The 23,761-nt window shown below is 41.1% G+C and overlaps 1 protein-coding gene across 2 annotated transcripts in view; it reads right to left on the bottom strand.

The window, feature by feature from the left end:
• Positions 1–23,356, bottom strand: part of LOC149456202 (NXPE family member 1-like) — a 50,948-nt gene extending 27,592 nt beyond the window's left edge. The window contains exons 1-3 of one of the 2 annotated variants that reach the window (XM_089685344.1): positions 23,243–23,356; positions 23,041–23,141; positions 12,484–13,169 (exon numbers count right to left, since the gene is read on the bottom strand). In XM_089685344.1, the coding sequence (XP_089541470.1) occupies positions 12,484–13,169; positions 23,041–23,133 (779 nt within the window). In that variant the 5' untranslated portion in view covers positions 23,134–23,141; positions 23,243–23,356. The remainder of the gene's footprint in view (positions 1–12,483; positions 13,170–23,040; positions 23,142–23,242) is intronic. The other variant, XM_089685345.1, reaches the window with a different exon arrangement.
• Between the last annotated feature and the right edge of the window lie 405 nt (positions 23,357–23,761).

Below are 23,761 nucleotides of genomic sequence, written 5' to 3'. Positions count from 1 at the left end.
TGATGTCTGTTATGTTCCTGGTTGTTCTCACAATTGTCTAACATAGATCATCCACAGCTGTGACCTCTTAAGCCTCATTCAGATGAGTGCTGAAATCCATAGCTCCTGAATTAGCTCCTTGTTTACTCTCTAGGCGGTCCATGTGGGCAGCCCATTCGTGTTTGTTAGGATCCAGATGCTTTGCAGACACAGCCGTGTGGGTGAACGGCCCCAAACGCTGACAGTGTGCAATCATGGGAGTTCACCAACACCCACACCGCTGTCATTTTAGGAGTGATTTTAGTAATGCTTAAATTGAAAGATTAAAAATATAAAACCCTATTATTGCCCCCAGCTCTTTGAGAGAATTTAGATTCCAGGAGGTGGAGCTGGACATTCTGATCATGTGACCGCTGTGACAGAGGTCACATGTTTAGAAGCTCCAGATTGCAAGTATGCATCGTATGCTTTCTACTCTAGTTTAATTTCAATCCCCCTGCTCCCAAAAAATAGCCTCCCCCCATCTCATTTGCCCTCTGGAATGCCAGGTCAGTCTGTGACAAGCTCACATCTGTGCATGACCTTTTTATCTCCCATTGCTTCAACATACTTGCCATAACTGAAACTTGGCTTCATGATTCTGACTCAGCTTCTCCTGCTGCCCTTTCCCATGGTGGCTTCCACTGGACTCGCTCACCCAAACCAAGTAGACAGGAGGTGGAGTTGGATTCCTTTGATTCCCATTGAGCACCTTCCAAGTCCTTCTTATCCCTCCCTCTCTATCTCTTCCTTCTTTTGAGACGCACTGTATTCTTCTGTTTTCTCCAATTTCTCTGAAGATTGCAGTAATTTATCGTCCTCCTGGACCAGTATCACACTTTTTTGATGACTTCTCTGCCTGGCTACCCTACTTTCTTTTCTTTGAAATACCCACTATTATTCTTGCTGACTTTAGCATCCCTGTTAATGTTAACAGCCCAGCTACTGCTCAACTTCTCAACTTAACCTTGTCTTTTGACCTAACACAATCGACACACACTTCCACTCACTCCTATGGTAATACCCTTAACCTTGTATTCTCCTATCTCTGCACTCTTGGCAACCTTACCAACACCCCCTTTCCACTTTCATAGTATCCTTGTCTTCAACCACTTATCCCTCCAAGCAGCAAATGATTACTTGTGGAAACCTTCACCACTTTATCCTGCTACTGACCCCCTCTATTACAAAATCTCTCCCCTTTCCTATCCTAACCTGGCCACCTCTGTCTACAACAGTTCACTCTCATCCTCACTGGACGCACTTGCTCCTCTAACTACATAAAGAAACAGATACCCGACCGTTACAACCCTGGCAAACTGACAACACCAGAAATCTCAAAAGACATTGTCGTGCTCTTGAACGACTGTGGTGTGAAACCAAATCTCTGCAGAACTTCACCCTTTACAAATCTTCCAGCGACTTATGGCGGCGATCAGCGACTTATGGCAGGACTGCGGCGGACATTCTGACATTGGGGGGTTCTGACTTGAGGTCACTGACATCCCCAGTGACACCAATATAGTGATCAGTGCAAAAAAAAAAAACACTGACACTGTACTAATAGCACTGGGGAGGAAGGGGTTAAGTTTATTATTCATGGAAAGGGTTAACTGTGTGAGGGGAGTGTTTTACTAGGGGGCGGGGGGGGTGTACTGCAGGGAACACCGCTGATTGGGAGATAGAAACTCTTCTGTCCCGATCAGCGTGTCCTGGAGCTGTCAGGGAACTGACAGAAAGCACAGCTACTTCAGCTGTGCTCTCTGTCAGCGATTGCCGCTGATTGCCGGGACATAGCCGGTAACAACCGGCTGTGACCTGGCGACTGAAATCCGCGGCTGTGATCGGCGGGACAGGTAGGGCGGCGGCACGCTTCGTGTTTCAAAACACATGTTTTAAAACGTGCTTTTGCCCAGCAGTGCCACCCTGCGGCCGTATTTCTACAGTGGCTGGGCGGCATGTGGTTAAAGGGCTTTATTTCCTCATTACACTTCTGTAATGCCTATGAAATGTGTTGGCCTTGGACCCTTGGTTTCTTGGGGAGTTTTTACAATAAAGAAATATTTGAGTTTAGGGTAGATAAGAAGCTGATTTGAAGCAAAAGTATGATATTGCTAGATAATGTTGTTTATTCAATATAGTGGCTGGGAGTGACTGTTATCCTCACTGAACCTTTCTGCTAACTCCTTCCGGAGTGGGCGTGGCGCCCGCCCAATTTGGGAAAGTTGCTAGAAATAGGGCTTATAACGGGGAGCCTGAACCCTGTCAGTGGGGAGCCTTCCTATACGAAAGGTGACGCTCTGACACTGGGACTCTTGTCAAGGCTATATGGGCTCATCAATTGTTCAGGTTTTAAGGCTTCTCCGCGACCTCTTGTGCATTATGGTTCCGATGGGGTGTGTTCCTTCCTGTCTTACCATAGTTTTGGTAATGTGTTAATTCTATGCTGTGATGCTGTCAAAAGATGTGTCTATTTCATGCTGTAATGCTCACATAATTGGTGTGTGTTATTATGCAGATTGTGATGACTATTAGATATATCTGTGTGATATATCGCCTGTGTGTTGTGTGATAATAAAAGTGGAGGTTTTGACAGTGCAAGAAAATTGCAGTTGAATTCTGTTATTTCTTGGAGTGCCGAGTGAATGCTGTGATGTGCCAGGGCAGGTGTTCATTTGGTAGTGGGTCTCTCACATGCTTAGAATAATGGTGTGAATGCTGGTTAAACTTACATATGTATTGTGTGTGTGACCATGGGACTACCTGTGTAATGTGTGTGTATATGACTTGCTTTTGGTTATTGTGTCCAACATTGCATTACAATTTCCTAACTACCTATCACAGCTTCGGAGGCCCTGAAATGCCATAACCCCCCCCCCCCTTAAATTACCCCTTTTTGGATAGTAGACACTCCAAGGTATTTGCTAAGAGGCATGGTGAGTATTTTGCAGATCTCATTCGTTGCCACAAGTTTTTGGAAAAAGAAGAAAGTTTTACTTTTCAAAACCTTGTGACAAAAAATGAGATCTGCAAAATACTCGCCATGCCCCTCCTTGGGGTGTCTACTTTCCAAAAAGGAGGTCATTGGGGGGAGGTTTGTGCTATCCTGGAATTTCAGAGCCTCTGAAACTGTGATAGGTATTAAGGAAGTGAAATCAGGAGGAAATTACGCACCTTCAGGCTTTCAAGAGGGTCATTGGATTTTGGGTTCCTGTAGGCAGTTAGGCTCCCAAAAAGTCTCACACATGTGGTATCCCCATACTTGGGAGAAGTATCGGAATATATTTTGGGGTGTAATTCCACATATACCCATAGCATGTGTGAGCAATATATAATTTAAGTGACAACAAAGGTCTTTTTGACCTGTCATCCTTATTTCTATTACAAGGGATGTTTACATTCCTTCTAATAGGAATAAAAGGGTTAAAAAAATAAAGGGACAATGTAAAAATAGAAAATAAAAGAGATAAGAAAAAAAATTAAAGCTCTTCCATCCCTCCATGCTCATGCGCAGAAGTGAACACATATTAATTTTGCAACTGTGGCAAATGAGGCTTAATGTTGATAAATGTAAAGTTATGCACTTAGGGGTTAAGAATATACATGCATCATACATACTAGGGGGGTACAACTGGGAGAATCAATAGTGGAGAAGGAACTGGATGTTCTGGTAGATCAAAAGCTTAATAATGGCATGTAATGCCAAACTGCAGTTTTCAAAGCAAGCAAAATCCATTCTTGTATTAAGGTCATCACAGAGGGCAAGGGGGCACTCTTTACATCTGGAGGAAAAGAGATTTAATCTTCAAATATGGAAAGAGCTGTGAAAATCTGGAATACACTCCCTCAAGAGTTGGTTCTGGCTAGCTCAGTAGATTGTTTTACCGGCTTGCTATCCGCCCTATAGCACCCCACCCATGCCTGTGATTACTCGCCGGCACCCAGTGATCGCAGAGTATTACCGATGCAGGGAGAGAACTGTATATAAACAATAAAGTTCTCTCCCCTGTCAGCTCCTGCTATGCAGAGCCATACAAAGCAGTGTGCTTACAGTGAAGCACACACACAGCACATCATGTGAAACAGCACACAGTTAACACTTTGATAGCCTCAGGTGTTAACCCCTTCCTACCCAGTGCCATTAGTACAGTGTCAGAGATTTTTATTAGCACTAATCACTGTATTGGTATCAATGGGGATGTCAGTGACACCAAGTCAGTTCCCCCCAGTGTCAGAATGCCTGCCGCATTACCGCAGTCCCGCTATAAGTCACTGATCACCGCCGTTACTAGTAAAATAAAAAATTCCAGTATATATACCGCCATTTGTAAACACTATAACTTTCACGTAAACCAATAATTTAGACATATTGAGATTTGTTTTTAGCAAAGCCATGTAGCAAAACACATTTTGGCTTAAATTTATTTTTTTTTATTCCAAAAATACTTTAATAATATGAGAATAGACAAGATAGCATATAGAGCATATACAGCTATAGATCACAATCAGAACATAGACATGACATGTTGTCTCCCATTTCGCAGACGGGACTTATTGTAAACTGTAATACAAGGCCATGTGGAGTGGAACAGTACATCAAGCATACACTACAACCAATGGATACACAGAGGAAAGTGGATACAGGAATGTAGGTGTATGTTATCACGTCTTGAATCTCAGCATTTATTTATGATAGAGTGGTATGAAAATTAGGGTATGGAAGGCACTAGATGTTGTAGGCGTCATGGCTTACGTATTCATAACTTGAGTGTATGATATAGCTGAGATGAGTCATATCTGTGTAAAGGTAGGTGCTCTATTTGGTTGGTGAAGAATGAATGATAAGGTGGTATGACAGGTGTGAAAAAAGAGAGGTCGGAAAGAAGAACAGAAAGAAAAAGAGATGTAGGATGAGATGGTGGGGGAATATGGGGGAAGGGAATAAAAAAAAAAAAAAATTAGATGGGGGGGGGGAGGGGAAGTAAGAGGTTAAGCGGCAGTAGCGTGTATAGGTACTAAAGAGTTAAAATGGAGCACCTCCCCAAGTATTAGCCAAGCCAGAAAGGTAATTATAAAGCTTAGATTATGGTACATGTAAGATCGGACAGCGGGGTAACACGTGGGTCAGAAACCCCGTAAGGCATGTCATGATATAGCTCTACAGCCCATCCTTACGTGTGGTAAAAGTGTCCCCGGTGATCTGGGTATTCCCCTATACAGCATTGTATTAGGTCATGTAGTCCGGGGATATAGATTGATCATTTACTATTAAGTGATAGGTAGGAGTGGATTTGAAATGACTCCAGCATGCCCATGTTTTCCTAAATCTCTCCGGATGTTCCTTAGCTATAGAAATCAATTCCTCCATTTCTTCAGTTTTGTTGATCCTAGTATACAATTCTCGTACAGTGGGAACATGTGTTGAGCGCCAGTGTACTGGGATACATTGCTTTGCAGCATTCACCTTGTGCATAGCGAGTGACTTACGGTATGTCCGAAATGGAGGTGCGGTATGGTGAAGCAAAAATTGTGCGAGGGAAAAGTCTAGGGCATACGTGGTGACTTGTGCGATTGTAGATTGAACCTTCTCCCAGAAGGGTTGCAACAATGGGCATTCCCACCAGATGTGCAGGAGTGTACCCGTAGTTTTATGGCATCTCCAAAACAAATCAGGAATGTTGGAGTCGAAGCGGTGAAGCAGGGATGGAATCCTATACCATCTAGAGTATACTTTAAAGTTATTTTCTTGTGTGGAGATTGGCTTAAATTTATGACAAAATTTGATTTTTTAAATTTTTTTACTGGACATGTTTAATAGCAATAAGTCAAAAATATTGTTTTTTTTTTCTCAAAATTGCCGGTCACAGTAGATCACATGACAAGGTAAAAGGCCAATCACAGAAGGGGAGGGGCCAGAACATGGCACCAGAAGCACACTAAGAACAGGAGCTCCCGATGCCAATGGAGAATGATAACGTAAAAAAAACCCTCCTTACCATTCCCACTCCAGCTTAGCCCTCGGCGCGGTGTGTTGCAGGCGCATGGGGGAGGACCGTTGCCCCAGAGAGTGAGCCGGAGTTCCATGGGGAGGACAAAGTAGATAAGACTGCAGGACACTGGGACCTGGGGAGAACCACGTGATGGGGCAGGAGCATCCATGAGGCTGCGGTGTGCGGTGAGAAGGAAGGAGATTGGTGTGAGGCACGAGAGAGTGCTGGTCATTGAAGCAGCACGCCAGGAGTTATGGCAGGAAGCCAGCAACACTGAGCACAGGATGCCCTCAGCCCCGCTACTCATGGAAGGTGACCCCCTCCATGTTACCTTGGATCAAAGACCCCTCAGTGAGTGTGACACCCGCGCTTGTAATGGGAGAACAGAATGGGTGAGTAAGAGCTGCCCTCCCCCCTTGTGGGACATGGACGGTGGGGCGCGAACGCCCGTGACTAGTAGTAAGCCTGTTTCCTCATCCTATGATGTTTTTGGCACAGTGCCAGCGCTGGAGTGGATGTTAAAGTGTACTGGAGGCTCTAAGGGGCTCCCGAGGACAGTAAAAGGAAAGGTAAAGGGTCACCTAGTGGGTACTGAAGAAAAGGAGTGAAAAGAGTAAAAAAGGAATGAAAGGAATAAACGGATGAATTTTATCTGAAACATTTTCTTTCCGGTGTGTTATACCTTGTATGGGAGGAAGAAGGAATTGAGCACTAGACCGGACTACAAATTGCATTCTACCAAGGGGCTAGAATTATAGTCTAAAGTGACGAGGGGGAGGACTGATAACAGCATTGTAACATGGGATGTATTCAAGGTTGGATTATATAATGATAGAACATAGACATCTGGAATCCTTGCTAAAGTCTAATATTGAATTAATGTCATATACATGATCCAGAGACGGAGATAAGAAAAGGGAATGAGATAAAGCAATACTTTATGCTCAACAAGATGGAAGAGGTAACTGTAGCAACAATATGGGAAGCACATAAGGCATGTATTCTGATCTCGATAGGAGCCAAAAAAAAGAAAGAAAGGGAGAAGAAAATAAAACTATTAACTAAGGAATTATATGACTTAGATCAACTACATAAAATTCAAATAGTTGAGGAGACACAACAGAAGATAAATTTGAAAAGAGAAGAATTGAAGGATAATATAGAACAGGAAACTAGAAGAGTTTTTAATAGGGTGGATAAAGAAAGATATCTGTGGGGGAATAAACCAGGAAAATATTTAATGAGAAGGGTAGAGAAAGGAAACAAAGGAATTATATAGAGAAAATTAAAGATGAAAATGGTGAAATGGTATATTCAACCACTGATGCTGCTAAAACATTCCAAAAATATTATAGTAAGCTATATGATATAAAGTCTAGTAACCAGAAAGAATCAGAGGGAGAAAGAAAAAGAAAATGCAGCTATATGTAAAAGAGACGGGATTGCCCAGGCTAGAGGAGGAGAGGTTGTTAGCCCTAGAAAAAACAATCTCACAGGAAGACATCAATGTGGCATTGAGAAGTACAGCATCAGGAAAGAGGCCGGGACCAGACGGTTATACGTTGAGATACTGTATGAAGTTTCAAAAACAGCTTATGCCCAAGTTGTGCCGTTATATGAATACATTGGGAGAGGGGATGGATATGAGGGAGGAGTCGTTGCAGGCATATATTACAATTATACTGAAAGAGGGGAAGGACCCATCCCAATGTACTAGCTATAGACCAATATCACTCCTAAATATCGATACAAAACTCTATGCAAAGGTTTCAGCAAATAGGATGAAGTAGATGATGTTGAATTGGATACATATAGATCAAGTGGGATTTGTGCCAGGGAGGGAGGAAAGAGATAATGGAATAAGATCATTACTTCTTTTGCAAAAAAGTAAGAGAGAAAAGGGTTCGGCGTTGGTAGTGTCGATCAACGCCAAAAAATCCTTTGATAGGGTTGATTGGGGGTTTATGATAGACACATTGGAAGTATTAGGAATAAGACACAGGATGATTCAGTGGATAAAAAAAAGAGTATAGTCTTCAGCAATGGTGAAGATCAATGGCTCAATATCACAATTTTTTTGAATGTATAACGGGACAAGGTAAGGATGCCCTCTATTTCCACTGCTTTTTGTTATCTCCCTGGAACCACTTCTAGCGACTGTACAAAAGTGTATAGTGTAAAAGGAATCGCGATAGGGATTGTAGAGCATTAAGTCGTGGCTTATGCAGATGATATGTTATTTTATGTTACAAACCCTAGAGTAGAGTGCCCAACCTAATGAAGATTTTGAAATATTATGGTGAATTATCAAACTTGAAAATTAACCCCTCAAAATCAGAGATATTAAATATTACAGTTTCAAAGTTAGAAAAACAAAGCTTTTTAGGAGTAAAGCTTACCCCTTCCTTGAAAAATCTCTATCAAATAAATTATATTTCATTAATAAATGAATTAAAGGAAGAATTGAAGAAAGTATCTGTAGGGTCACTCTCATGGATGGGCAGTATAAATATCATAAAAATGGTTATAGTTCCGAAGATCCTGTATAGGTTCCACATGCTTCCAATATATTTGCCAGAGTCCTTTTTTAAGAGCATAAGAGGGATGATAAGTAAATATATATAGGTAAATAAAAAACCAAAGGTTAGTTATGAAGTATTATGTAGAGATACAGTTAATGGAGGTTTAGGTATGCCGGATTTTAGGAGACACTACCGTGCTGTGCTAATTTCACAAATAGCAGAGTGGATTCATAATACACAAGGGAAAAGTTTGGTTAAAATGGAAAATACACTAAGCAGGTCACAGTTAGATAAAATAATATGGCTTCCACAACAATATTGAATCTTTTCGGAAAATACAAGCACTTTAACACGGAGTGTTATAAGAGAATAGAATTCATAAACAAATGGGATGGGAATACAACTCACTATTAATACCGTTGAAGGAACAGATTTCTTTCCTCCAGGGAAAGAAGGTATTGCAGGTAGATGGATAAAAAATAAAAATGCACGTTTGAAGGATATCACTGAAAATGGGGAGTTACTTTCTTTTTTGGAATTAAAAAATAGGAATGATTTGTTTTTTAGATTAGATGAGTGGTGGTACCACCAACTGAGGGATTTTGTAACAACTCTCCCGCAGCCATTGAGGGCGGTGGAGAGCATGTACCCATTAGATTGTTTTTTTAGTCAAGAAACAATACGTAAACATGTATCTTCTTGTATTTATAAGATCTTTACAATTACATCGGGATCTGTATCTCCACCCTACCTGGAGAAGTGGGAAAAAGAGCTTGGAACAAAATTGGAGGAGCAAGATAAAAAGAAAATATTCAGGTTGGCACACAGTGCTGTAAATATGAATATAGTAGAAATTAACTATAAATGTCTAGTAAGATAGTATTGCACACCTAGTGTAGCACAGAAACAACGACCACAGAATCCACTTTTATGTTGGAGGGGGTGTGGGTTTGAAGGAACTATGGCACATATATGGTGGGAATGCCCTAAAATCCAAGAGTTTTGGCAAGGAATAATACAAGTTCAGGGGATAATGGGAACCGGAATACCAAATAACCCTTGGGCCTGTGTATTTCATAATGTGGATTTTACAGTGAAGCAATATAAGACATGGTAATATTCCATTTAATAAATGCAGCCAAAGGTCTGATCCCGATTATTTGGCAGAGCAAAGAAATTCCTAAAATAAAAGACTGGATTAACAAAGTTGAGTACATATACAGGATGGATGAACCTTACCATATTGGAGAGGATAAAATTAAAAAACTTAGAAAAGCTTGGGAGAGATGGATAAGTTATGAAGCAACTAAGAGTTATGCAGTATTCACAGATTTATGAGGGGGAAGATTGAAGTTTCCCCCTTGCATTATTGAATACACTTGAGAGGAGGGGGTAGGAAATGATGGATGGATGATAGAGGTTAATAGAAGGCTAGGGTGACCTGGGGGTGGGGGTATGGGTGGAAGAAGGGAAGGGGGGAGGGAGAGAGAGTTTTTTGTAAGAAATTGGATATTGACAATGTATTGTTGTATTACATGAAATAATGTATGTTTCAAAATGAACAAAAGATATAAAAAAAGGCCAATCACAGCGGTCTTTTACCATGTGATCAGCTGTCTCTAATGACACAGCTGATCACAAAGTAAATACAGTTGCCGGTTATCGGCAGCACTTTCCTCACGCTGTCACAGAGTGAGGAAAATACTGCTGGTAAACGGCAAGCATCACAGAGGGCATCTGAACTGATTGTCAGTGCCCTGATTATCAGTGCAGCCCCAAAAGTACCCAGCAGTGGTGCCCAGCAGTGCCACCCATCAGTGCCCAGCAGTGTCACCCATCGGTGCACTTCAGTGCCACCCAGCAGTGCCACCTATCAGTGCCCAGCAGTGCAACCCATCAGTGTCTCCAGTCAGTGCTGTCAGTCAGCGCTGCCAGTCATTGCCCATCAGTGCTGCCTAATAGTGCCCATCAGTGCTGCATCAGTGCAGCATCATCATTGCCTCCTCATCAATTCCCACCAGTGGCGCCTTATCAGTGCTGCCTATCAGTGCCGATTAGTGCTGCCTATCAGTGCAGCCTCAATGCACATCAATGAAGGAGAGAATGTACCTGTCTGATAAATTTTATAGTAAAAACCAAGAAAACATTTTTTTCTTTTCACATTTTTGGCTCTTTTATTGTTTATAGTGCAAAAAATAAAAAAACTGTGGCCATGCAATTGTCATTCAAAGTGCAACAGTGCTGAAAGCTCGAAATTGGCCTGGGCAGGAAGGGGGTAAAAGTGACCCGGTAGGCAAGTGGTTAAAAGAGGCCTGGATCCTTTTCTAGACACACATAATATAACTGGATACTAACATTTATAGGTAAAGTTGATCCAGGGAATATCCAATTGCCTCTCAAGGGATCAGGAAGAAATGTTTTCCCCTGCAGGAGCAAATTGGATCATGCTTTGCTGGGGATTTTTGCCTCTCTCTGGATAAACTGTGGGTATAGCATATAAAAAATTTTTTTTCCCTTTTATGGTTGAACTAGATGGTGTTTCTTCAGCCAGACTAACTATGTAACTATGTATGTAAGTCGTGCACGCATATGTAAACTGTGTTCGCACCACACATGTAAGGTCTAGTGCTAGACCTCCTCTGTAACTCTATACAAGTAACCTGTAAACATTTTTAAAGTGTCGCCTATGGAGATTTTAAGTACGGTAGTTTGTCGCCATTACATGAGCATGTGAATTTTAAAGCGTGACAGGTTAGGTATCTGTTTACTCAGCGTAACATCGTCTTTCATATTTTACAAAAAAATTGGGGTATATATTGTGTTTTGTTTCTTTTTAACCGCTGCGCAAATACCATGTGAAATAAAAAATTGCAATGATTGTCATTTTATTCTTCAGAGTCTTTGTTAAAACAAAAAATATAATGTTTGGGGTTATAAGTAATTTTCTAGCAAAAAATACTGATTGAAACTTGTAAACAAAAAGTGCCAGAAAATGCTTGGCCTTCAAGCGGTACAAAGTTTTGGCACAGGTTCACAATACAATTTGGGATATTCACAAGTGATGCCCCATTAAAGTGGTCGTTAACGCTTACATATATCCAGATAAGTGACAAGTGATACAAAGAGATGAAACAAATCTTCCTACATAAGTTTTACCTGTCTATCTGCAGTCTTCTCTTCTCTACATCCATTCAAAGTGTTGGATTTATAAAGCTTGTCTGAGAGTTCAGAAAAAAGGGGGCGGAGTGCCGAAACTACAATCTTCAGAGCTCAGTGAGGAGAGCTCTGAGAGGTAATTGTAGGGAAGAAACACACCCCCCTTCACAGAGCACACTGGAACAGAGCTGAGGCTGTCACTGTGTTGAAGCTTCCTCCGCTGTCACCTTTTTTATCTTGGTGTCAGGAAAACTTGTTAGAAGTGATTCATGCTGATAGGAAAGTAATGAAGCCACAGACACAAATTACACTTAAGCTAGCCATAGAAAGTTGGAATCTCCTGCTGAACCAGTCGAGATTCCTACCATGTATGGGCAGGCTGGGTGTACACAAGTTGATCGATCAGCTTGGGTACAACCAGCCTGCTGGATATTGCATTCGATTATTGCTAGTGGCTATTAGAGCCGTTAGCAATAATCACTGTCTTCTTCTGGCAGGGACGGCTCCCCCCTCCATTGGGAGAACACAATGGCTCGGCTTGAGGGATTCCCCTGTCAAAACTGTCTCTGCTGATGGGAGAATCAAGCACATTTCTTTCCTGCAACCTTTTACAGGAAATAAATTTGCACCGCCTATGGCCTGGCTAAGATCTCCTAATTGAGACAAATACACTCTATAGAAGGATATTTTTTGTTCGTATTTCTTATGTGTTAAGGTTTATAACCACTTTAAGTTACATCACTTGAAACAAAATCTTACTGCATATTGCCTCCCAAAACCAGAAAGAAGGAACGTACCTGACAAGCAGACTGTTTTCCAGTGGAGATAGTTGAGTAGCCAAGGTAAACCAGTTTTTGAATTCTGTCAATGAATCACAACTGAAATTCTGAGGTTTGACAGCGTAGAAGTATTCCTCATCTCTCTCATCTACATACTCACACAGTTCTTCTTCTTTACTGAGATTGAAACCACACTTGGTTTCTACTTCTTTGCCTGGACTAGTGAATTTGCACAAGTAGCCAACATTACCATACCAGCTATTTCGTGACTTCCACAGGGCTGAGACTGCTTCACTTGGGTGCATTAGAAACAATGTTACCACTACTTTACCTTCCCAAAATAAGGTAAAATGTACATGGTATGTCCCATTTTTAAAGTCTTCAATTCTTCCAGAAGCTCCCGATTGTATATCAGGATTGTGAATCATTGCTCTCAGATAATCTCCTCCATAGGTTTTCTTTTTGCCTGTATAATCATATGCATCAAGTTGTACTATTAATGTGTCTCCAACACAATATTTTTCTTTGGGGTTTTGTATGAACATTTTGCTATTTGTGGCACTTGTTGTGCTGTCAATATGGTCAAAAGTCACTTTAGGCATCATCTGATCTATATGGTTGAATATCTCATTGACCCGCTTCTGAATTTCTGATTCTTTTTCTATTTTACTGACTGTAGGTGTATGGGTCTCTGTAGTAGCACACTATAAAAGCAAGAAAGCATCCAATAATTAGACATTACAGAATCAAAACTGTGTATGCAAATGACAGAATTTTAGCAAAATTGTAAATTATAATAGCATTCAGGAAAACAAGAAGTGGTCAAATATGAAACACAATAAATAGAGAGTTATGAACTGTCACAGAAACCACAATGACTTGGGCTGCTGGAGGGGCCTGGGGCCATCCTCCTTCCCACCGATTATGGACCCAGGACTATGGAGATCCCCTATTGGGGGTACAAGGAACCTTTTCCCCCCGAAGAGGGTTAGATCACTTCCCTGGGTACCTGGCTGGCCGTGAATTATACCAGCTACCCTTTCCATGCAATAAAGGCTGGAGGGATGTCTTTTGAGACCCCTTAGCATACCGTGCATAGTGGAACTATTATCCTGGAGCAATGTGTTATGTGCAGGGGGTGAATTCCAGCTTTAGTGGAGTTAAGAAACTCTATTTTCTGTTACAGGTTTCCTAGCATCAACTATTGTTTTCTGTAATTAGGTTTAGATGAGTCCATAATACTAGGTGCTGGGAAGGAATCCATTGTTTTCTTGTGTTTGATTGTTTCTTTGTTTATGTATAGTCATTTGTCTTTGGACTTGTAATGTGTGCCATACCTGTCTATGGGGAGGTTTTTATGTGTAAATGCTGTGCTGTGTGTTAATAAAGTCAGTCCTGTTTTACTTCAACATTGGTGCTTGGTGTAAATTTGCTATATTTTGGTTCAAGAATAGAGGAAGCTGTAGTTTGGTGGAGATGCATCCATGTCAGGCAGTACATCACATGAGTGATTCTGGGTTTACCGGATATAAAGGGCTGTGGTGAACAGGATGCATTTTTTTCACATGCTCAGTTTAAATTGTGTCTAGGTTACCTAAATTGACTTATCCTTGGAATGTTACAGCTGCCTTTATTGGTTCAGCTGCCTTTTCTGGTACACAGAGACATGGGTTGTGTGCACTAATGGCTGCTACAGCATTGTATTTCACTTATTAAACATATTTATTTATTTATATTTTGTATTCACCATAGTAAGCGCTTGAATTATATTTATAATTTACCTAAATTGACTTATCCTTGGAATTTTACAGCTGCCTTTTTTGGTTCAGTTTGTTACAGCACAAAAATGTTTATTTCCTTCTGCTGAATAAAAGACGTATTGGGTTACTTCTTTAACACCCTGCTATAAATGTTTGATGCAGGATGTTGAAGCCAACACAAGATGGCAGTGTCCTGTAGAACAGTGACAGTCTCATGCTGAAGAACTGTTCTATGGAACGTTTATGCTGAATCTCAGGACTCTACTGAGGAGCAGTGCAATTAGACACTACATTTCCCAGAGGAGCTGGCATGTGGGCAGGGGCATATATATGTAAAAGACCAGGAGATTGGACAGGAAGTGAGAGGGGAGAGATCTAGAGAAAGGAGTGTGTTGATCGCTGGAGAGCCAGACCAGGCCACAGAAAGAGAGAGAAGGGAGGCAAAGAGAAAAAGAAAAGAAAGAAAAACTGCAAGGATCCACCAGATGCCATTCCTTGGATGAGAGTGGCAAGTCTTGTCTAGGGAAAGGAACACTTTCTGCATAGTTGCTATTTCTCCCGCACAATAGCAGGCATCGTATACAGTCACTATAAGTTGCAGCCTAGTCCCTTCAGCCGCTGTTGCTTAACTACACTTGACATCTTTAACACCACCACTGATAGCAGGACAACTATCCCGCAGACCGAACTGAGGCCGTGTCACAATAATTATCAATTTACCATTTTTAAAGCGATCTCTTCCTATTGTGCTAATTGTCTTACAGTCCAGAGAGGAGCTACCTTGTATCAACAACTACTTCAGCCAGCCTAACAGTCTTTCTTCTTCACATCTACTTACTAGTGACCTGTGCACTTAAAGGAACATTATACCTGTTCATTGCCACTTTCAAGGGGAGTGTTGTTTCTCCTTTGCCTTATTGCATTGTTCTTCAGGGAATCACACCTCTCCTCATTGTGCACCAACTGGGCCCCATCACACGTGCAGAAGTATCTTCACTGCACTTAAAGGGGGCATTGGTTGCTTTAGGGGTAAAGAGCTCTTTCATTTCAAGCTACATCCCTGCCATCAGGTCCTGAGGGCCCAGAGTGAGCTAGTCTTGCCTGTTTGATAGTTCTCATTGCTCACTGGGGACTATAAGGCCATCTCAGGTTGAAAGGATTGGGTTAGTTTCTGAAAAGCAGGCCTGCTAACAATATTTGTGGCTCTATGATAAGTTTTGTCTTTTCCTTGTTTAAAGTTAACACAAGTAACAGCTGATCCCGCATAGGCTAATTTTCTTTATGCTGTGTAACCAAGCTACATTTAAATCTGGTATAAACCTCTTATCAATTTACTCCAATCAGTGTGTGAGTTCATTTCCTGGAGGTAATCTAATCTGGTTAAGAATGTACAGTGGTGTCAGCAGGGGTTGGTCTTTCAGTCCGGGGCCAAAGCAACAGGGATCCCAAAAATAATCTAGCAACTTCTAAGGGGGTAGTGTTATACTACAGTAACCTGACAGTTTCCCCCTTGTGACAGCCTTTTCATTAAGACAGAACATTGTTAGGAAGTTTGGTGATATACATTTTTTTGTATTATTTTATATATTTTACAAGGTGGAAAGGTGGGGGCATATACTAAAATACAACACATCCACTGTTGTCCTACTAATTTCAGTTACATATGACCACATTTCCTTTTCTTTACCTTTATCAGGTATTATTGGGGATGTTATTCATGCATTTTGTAGCTTTAGTTAGAGTGTGGTCTGAGAATTGTTTGCTGTTCTACAACTATCTTCCACCTAACGACTACAAACCAGCCAAAAACATAACTCCATGCTAAGTGCCCTCATGTTTACACCAACCTTATTGTTTAGTGGCAGAAGGCTGTACATAAAGGTCACAATACACAGGTGTGAGCCCTGGCAGCTATGCATAGTAAAGTTGATAGCCGCTCATGTAGCTGGCCAGCTAAGACCAGTCCTAGGTTGTTAATATGGTTCACATATATGTGTATACCAAACCTGCCAATAACCTCAGTACAGTATATATGTGCATATGTTAAAGCCAAAAGCAGAATCATTGCTGTGATATATGTCTTTGATTGTTATATGACATTTTTATATTAATTGTGTTAGCACAAGCAGAAAAGGAAAATATGCCTTTAAGAGTTAGTATAAGGTGAGCCAATCACAGACAGCCTCACACTGTACAGAGCCTTAACCAATCCCAGCCAGTTTCACATTTATGCCTGTGTAAAACTCCCTGCTAGGATTTTCTAGAGACACATGCTCACCAGACAGAAGAGGAAACAGACAAAGTTCCAATCAGAAAAGCTTTATGGAAGCAGAGAAGGCCAAATAGTTCCACCGAACTTATCGAATTTACGAATTTACGAATCAAGTCACTGTAGAGTAATCATAATCAAACGAATTTACCGAATCTAACGAATTTATCAAGCTATCGAATCAACCCAATGTAATATGAATTAAACCATTGTAATATTAAAGAAATAAGCCATTGTAAGCAGTGTTATATGAAGAAGATTGAAGTTATTAAAGAAGTTAACTAAAGTATTCGGTGTGCTCTTTAAACCTACTGCATCCATAGAGCGGCATTGGAGGAATTACAGAGTAAAGTCAGTCTAATCAAACAAAGAAACAGCAATTGCATAATTTTTCTAATGCCACAGCACACAAGGCACCAAAGGGTGCTGCGCCTGCCACAGCTCACACATCATTCAAAAGATGATTTAAAGTGCTATTAAACACACAAGTAAAAATGTATTACTTAGATGTAATGGCTGCATTCATATTTCCTTTTTAGGCTTTCTTCCCTCTATTTTTATTTGGTGATCCAGTCAGTAAGTCTGTTGTTTTTCAAAAGAACAAGCTCTCCAGCATAATGTACTGCTTAGGTGTTTTTCACATTTGCTGAAAACACTGACGCTGAACAAATGCGCCATTTTTTTTCATTTTGTGGACAAGGTCTAACATGCAGTAAATGAGTATTTATGGTGCCTTCATAGTGCATTACCGTAGGCTTGAATGGAAGAATTTAAGATGCTTCAATTCCTTCCAAACTTAACATGTAGCTTCATTTTTTAAGCGCAGCAATGTGACACAAACACTTCATGTTTTGATAATATGAACAGCTCTGTCCTCTGTCCATATTATCATTTACAGACTGCTTTACTAGGTGTTTGAGAAGCATACGAAATGCAACTCAAGCACCTTTTTTTTTATGCCAGTGTGAACGGGGCCTTACAGAGATGAGACAAACCATATAACACTAGCAGGTGTGCTTACAATAATCAGCTTTTGAGTAGATATGTATGTGTAGCACTAGAAATAAATGTCAAATGCAATCATAAGGTGCGTACGTGAATATAGTGATCATACAATATCAGTGTGACATAATCTAATAAATTATCAAATCTTATAAAATCTTAACAAAAACATCTGTGTCACTTCAAATCTCAGCAACAATTATATGGTAAATATGAATTGCCCGTGGCACTACAAGTCACAGAAATGCCAGGTGATGCGTGTGTGCTCTTCAGCTAGTGAAGAAATCTGTGGAACTACAAGGTACAGCGATACCAAGTGGGATATTCAAAAGTGCTCATGATCCAATACGGAAATCCACCACCTTATATGGATGTGCACTCACCAGAACGCCACTGCTATAATAGCATTTTGTGCTGATCCTTATGGGGGTTCTCAGAAAGCCATAAGCAGGGACCGGACTTCTCCAGAATAAGGCCTATGCAAAACCAGCGAAAGGATCCTCCTAAGGGGAGAAGCTCAGTGGTTCATATAGTGAACTCGGTGTCGAGTTATTCACCTTGAGGACATCCGTGGACAAGGGGGCACTCTTCACGTTTGTCTCTGCTCCTGTGGCTGCTTGGATAAAGTAACTAGGCCGCACGACCTCGTTCTTGTGAGTGCACATCCATAAAAGGTGACATTTGTTATAAGATTTTGTAAGATTTGATCATTTATTAGATTATGTCACACTGATATTGTATGATCACTATATTCACGTAAGCACCTTATGATTACATTTGACACTTATTTCTAGCGCTGCACTTACATTTGTACTCATATATTGTGGATTTTGTTACCTTGCCTATATTGTGCTAGCAGATATTCTACTCTCCGTGCTCGCCTTACATCTTGAGCAATAATCGGCTTTTGTTTATCTAAAATCTTCATCCTAAAAAGGGAATACACTGTTTGCTGTAACTGCTTACAAAGTGAAGTGTTAGTTGCAGTTTGGCTTCAGTTTGTTGTATTCAAATCTGTAAGTAAGTCTAACAGTCCCTCTCCCAGACTGATGTAGCACTGCCCCTTGGGACAAGCTGGAATATATTATGGGTCCTGCACTCAATAGATCCAACCCTAAGCAAACCCAATCCCTCTGGCACAACTGGTAATGAATAGCAAATACCCCGCCAAGAAATTTGCTGACACAGGGTTAAATGAAACGAGAACAATTTTATGGAGAATGAAATGCAGTGTAGAGGGGTGGGGTTCCTCTTTCAACTTCAAAACTTACTTTTCTTCTTTTATGCAATGCAGTAAATTTGGTCTGCCACTAGAGGGCTTCACAGCCAAGAGTCTCCAGATGGCAGAGTCGCACTTTAAGCAGAATACAACTGATATCAAACAAATAAACTTACTTATACTCTATCAATGAAATGTATTACCCACACCGGTGTATGATTCTGCTTCTGAGGGGCGTTAGCCAAAAATCACCTCAGAGTCACAACAGAATGCAATAAAGAGGTACCTCTAATAAGGCTACTAAGCCAGATTCCCCCACTCTAGTCCTTGTAACGGTGGAGCTCTAGTTTGTGCACGTTTAGTCCTTACAATGAAGTAAATAGCAGCTGAAGGCTTCTTTGGAGTTTCAGCTGGTGTGGGTTACATCCAATTTCACTAGGTTTCTGGGCTGAGAGGGTCCAACCTCAGTGTCTAAACGCAACACAAAGCACCCCAAGACCAGGGGCAGTCGCAGGATGCAATCTCCCAGTATGTGTCAGTCCCCAGGGCAGACAGTCTCAATTACACTGGTGGTGAGGGGCAAAGCAGGCAGAGGGATCTGTGGCTTGCACAGGGCCCCGGATGGGTGAGATCCCAGCAGTGGGGTGCGGATGTCCCTGTCTACATGCAAAGTGTAAATGGTGTGTCTTACTCTCTCCAGGGGGACAGCTCACCAGACTCTGAACACACAGCAGGGTCCCTCTATCCGCGCTGGGTGCTGTAGTGCCTCCTCCTCTGCTTGGACGGGCTCCACATGTCCCTGTCTTTTCTCCAGCCTCGTGTCTCTGTGTTCTTTACTTCCTGCTTCCTCCCCCTCCCAGCGTTCTTTGCTGTGTAGTGGATGAGTCATGAACTTAGCAGAATGCCCAGGTTTTACAAACAGAAGAGAGAGAGAAAGGACTGACTGCTGAACATGTGATTCCTTCTGAATCCTCTTGTACAAGGAGCCTGCTACAGACAATGCTGCAGGCCAAAGGTGTCTGTGTTGCTCCTTCATCCAGAGTGCGGGCTCTCTGATACAGGAGGTGTGCTACTGGCCAGCTCAGCAGGTGAAAACAGAGAAAAAAAGGCCTAAAAAAATAAAACTGATGCAGCCACCACATCTAAGGATTGGTAAGCTGCAAAATATAACATACTTGGTTTTGGGTTTAATATCCCTTTAATGTTAGTAGAACATTTGTGCTGCCCGCACCATCACTTTAGAATGGCTTGTCACTTGATCATTGAAGCTATGAGAATATGGATATGCAGAGCAATACAAAGCAGTGTGCATGAGCTGTCAGGGAAGAGTTCTGTATTGTTTACATACAGACCTCTCCCCTGTCAGTGATACTCGGCGATTGCCAAGTGCCGGTGGGGAATCACTGGCCGGGACCCGTTGATTGACAGCTGAGGCCGCCAATGGCGTGTGCGCCCCCTACCTGGAAATATATATGTGATTTTGCACAGCCCTGCTGCCCTGTAGCACTATTTCTGCTATAGGGTGGCGAGCAAGCGGTTAAACAATGCAGAGGATTAACCCCTTAGGTTCCACAGGGAGTATAACATGCATACTTTATTGCATATACAGACTGATTTTACTATTGTGGGTTTAGTAACACTTTAATTGAACCAGTTGAAGCTTGAATCTGGTGCAGTTGTGCATGATAGCCAATCAGCTTCTGAGTGTACCAGTCTGAGTAAATCCCCCCATAAGCCTTTCAAATGGCATAGAGTTTAATGAACAGCCAGCTCAGATTTCTTTTCAGAAGCTGACAATATGTAAAAATGCAGTTTCAGTTTGATTAATGCATGCATGATTAAAATGTATGTTTTATATTACCATTACTATTAATTGGACCTGTTGTGTGGAGAGGATAACTTGCAGGGGAGACTTACTGCAAGCAACTGTGAAGAATTTCAAAGTGAATCTGTCTCAGACAAGGAATGGGGGCACAACGGTTATGCAGAGAGCAGCCCCAATCCTCCTCCTCTTGGGTCCCTCGCTGGCTCTTCTGGCCCCTCCCCCTTGCAGAGTGCCCCCAGAGCAACCTTTTTGGTCTGGGAACACTTGCATGTGCTCGCTCCCGAGCCTCCTCTGTGTGTCTATAGGACACACAGAATGTGGCTCGGTCCCAAAGGCTACCGCTGCTGTGTCTCAATCAATGAGGGGAGAGAGAGACCCAGGAGAGCCGCTGCTCCTGTGCACATTGCTGGATTGAGATCGGTTCTGGGGGGCTGAAAAGGGAGCTGCACACAGTTTTCAAATCTAGTTTACAACTGCTAATTAGATCTTCCAGAACAATACAGACAGGGTTAATGATGGTACACATTAAATTCCCCAGCCTCCTCTTCAACATTGCATAGCATAAGAAAACTTCAGTTTTGGAGTTTTCAGAAAAGATCAAGCAGCAATTTTATTTTTTTTAAGTTATACTATGTGAATGGAAACATGTAACAAATATAAAGTACTGTAGGTGTTATCCCAGTTTGGCTGAAAAAAGTGGAAATGCATTACCTAAAGCCTAGTATACACAATGAGAAAATCGGATGAAAAATAATGCTTCCGAAGTGATCGCCCGATAATCTGATTATTAGTACACAGCTTTTGAGAGCCGATTACAACCGTTCATGGGAAATTATCCGAAGGGACAAGCACAAAAAGTGTTCTTGTACCATACCAGAATGAGCAATTTTTTTTAATCAGTACAGTATTCGATCATAAAAAAATTGAATGACCAAGACCACGCATTCTTGGAAACAAAAGTATACATTACAATAGGATGAAACTAGCTTGCAAAAAAAAAACCCAAACACGATCATTCGTCCGTTATTTTCAATGCGTGTACAAGTGTGAGGCTTAAAGTCAGGGCTTAGTGGTCTTCAGATGCATCTTGTTACCTGGGACTTTGTCTGTCCCTTTCTTTCATCCAATCATGTATAAGTAAAAATGCAATTTTTTATTTTCCATGCATGTTCCCCCAGATCTAGAGCAACTGCACTTTCAGTGCACAGCCTATTTGCCTTTAGTAAATCAGCCCCAATGTCTGTGCATGTTAACCGCTTCTGCGCTACCCTATAGCAGAAATACTGCTACGGAGTGGCATGGATGTGCAAAATGACGTGATTTTGCAGTTTCGGGTAGGGGGCGCACGTGCCTTACCCACGCCACCATTCTCTCTCCTGTCAGCTTCTGCACGCTGTTTTGTATGGCTCTGCATAGCAAAGCCATACAAAGCAGCAGTGTGCTTACAGTGTAAAGCACACACACATCACACAGTAAAACCACACACACTTGTGATCGCCCCAGATGTTAACCCCTTCCTCCCTAGTGCCATTAGTACAGTGTCAGTAATTTTTATTAGCACTGATCACTGTCTTGGTGTCACTGGGACTGTCAGTGACACCAAGTCAGTTCCCCCCAGGGTCAGAATGCCCACCACAGTACCGCTATAAGTCGCTGATTGCTGTCATTACTTGTAAAAAAACCCCCCAAAATTACAGTACATATACCGCCATTTGTAAACGCTATAACTTTCACGCAAACCAATTAATTTACACATATTGGAATTTTTTTTAGCAAAGACATGTCACAGAATACATTTTGGCTTACATTTATGATGCAATTTGATTTTTTAGATTTTTTTTACTGGACTTGTTTAATAGCAAAAAGTCAAAATCATAGAGTTTTTTTTTAAATTGTAGGTCTTTTTTTGTTTATAGTGCAAAACATAAAAAATGCACAGGCGATCAAAATACCACTGAAATAAAGCTCTATTTGTGGGGAAAAAATGGCGTAAAGTTCATTTGGGTGCAGCGTTGCATAACCACACAATTGTCAGTTAAAATAATGCAGTGCCGTATCGCAAAAAATGGCCTGGCCAGGAAGGGGGGTAAATCCTCTGGAGGGCAAGGAGTTAATTCTGCACTTTCGCTTGTCCTGTGACTTCACACCAGTCTCCAATTTGCTTATCAGCTGCTCATCTGCTACTGAGTTTGACCAGTGCCCTGACCAGTGAAACCTGCTATCTACCAGTTCTGAATCTGCTGCCTGCTGGTTTCCTTCTGCAATTATATCACCAGCAAACAAATGACAGTGGTGCCTGTAACACACTGTTATCCACCTGTGTACATGTGCCTTAAATATAAAATTAACAGACATGCCTAATATACATTTATACACAACTTGGCATCTTATGAATTGCGGTGGGAGGAATGATCTAGTGAAATCAGGGCTATAATAATGTACACAGCAAATAATGCATAATAATAACTTTTTTTTAGAAAACATAGTTTCATAATGTTACCTTTTTCAGTCTTTGATTGTAAATTAGGCTTAAGAGAAGGCAAAATAGAGTAACCATAATTAGCAGACTCTTATATTTTAGTACATCTGTCATTCTGTCTGCTGAGTGAGAGGGAGAGAAAAAAAGATTGAAACGTGCTTGTTAAAAATTATAGAAATGAATTTCTATATTGAAACAAAGGAAATATACAAATAAAACTTACAAGGTTCTTGGTTTCAAGTGTTCTGTAAAGAGTTCCTTCAATGTCTGTGGGACATTCGGATTCAGGTACAGAGCGGTGGTTAGACTGTCACAATCACCAGAAAAGGGTGTGTACTCAACTCACAAATATGTTGTGTTACAACAGATTATTTCAAAGCCTTACCCACTAAAGCTACAAACAGTTTAACTAAAACAGTGCATTCTGGGATATGAATATTAAAGTTGCTATAGCTGTTCTACTTGTTGCACTTGCATTAGGAAACAATAGGTTAAAAAATTTATATACATTGATCACCGAGTCAGCTATAGAGCAGAAAACAAATTTCCACTTATAATAAACAGTGTATAGGGGATTTTGAAAAATAAAAATGCACTTTTTTTGCCTCATAAAAAAATGGACACACGTTTGGAAGGATGAACATATCACATCATGCACACTTATTGGAGCAAATTTATGAAGCAGTGAATTTGAAATTCATCAAACATTTACTGAATCAATTACTGTAGTTTAAAAACACAA

Source organism: Staurois parvus, unplaced genomic scaffold (assembly GCF_062004578.1).
Source record: "Staurois parvus isolate SC_StPar_1 unplaced genomic scaffold, SC_StPar_1.0 ptg000371l, whole genome shotgun sequence".
NCBI classification, from domain to species: domain Eukaryota; kingdom Metazoa; phylum Chordata; class Amphibia; order Anura; family Ranidae; genus Staurois; species Staurois parvus.
The sequence above is the reverse complement of the archived record's forward strand: the minus strand, read 5'-3'. Positions and strand labels throughout refer to the sequence as shown.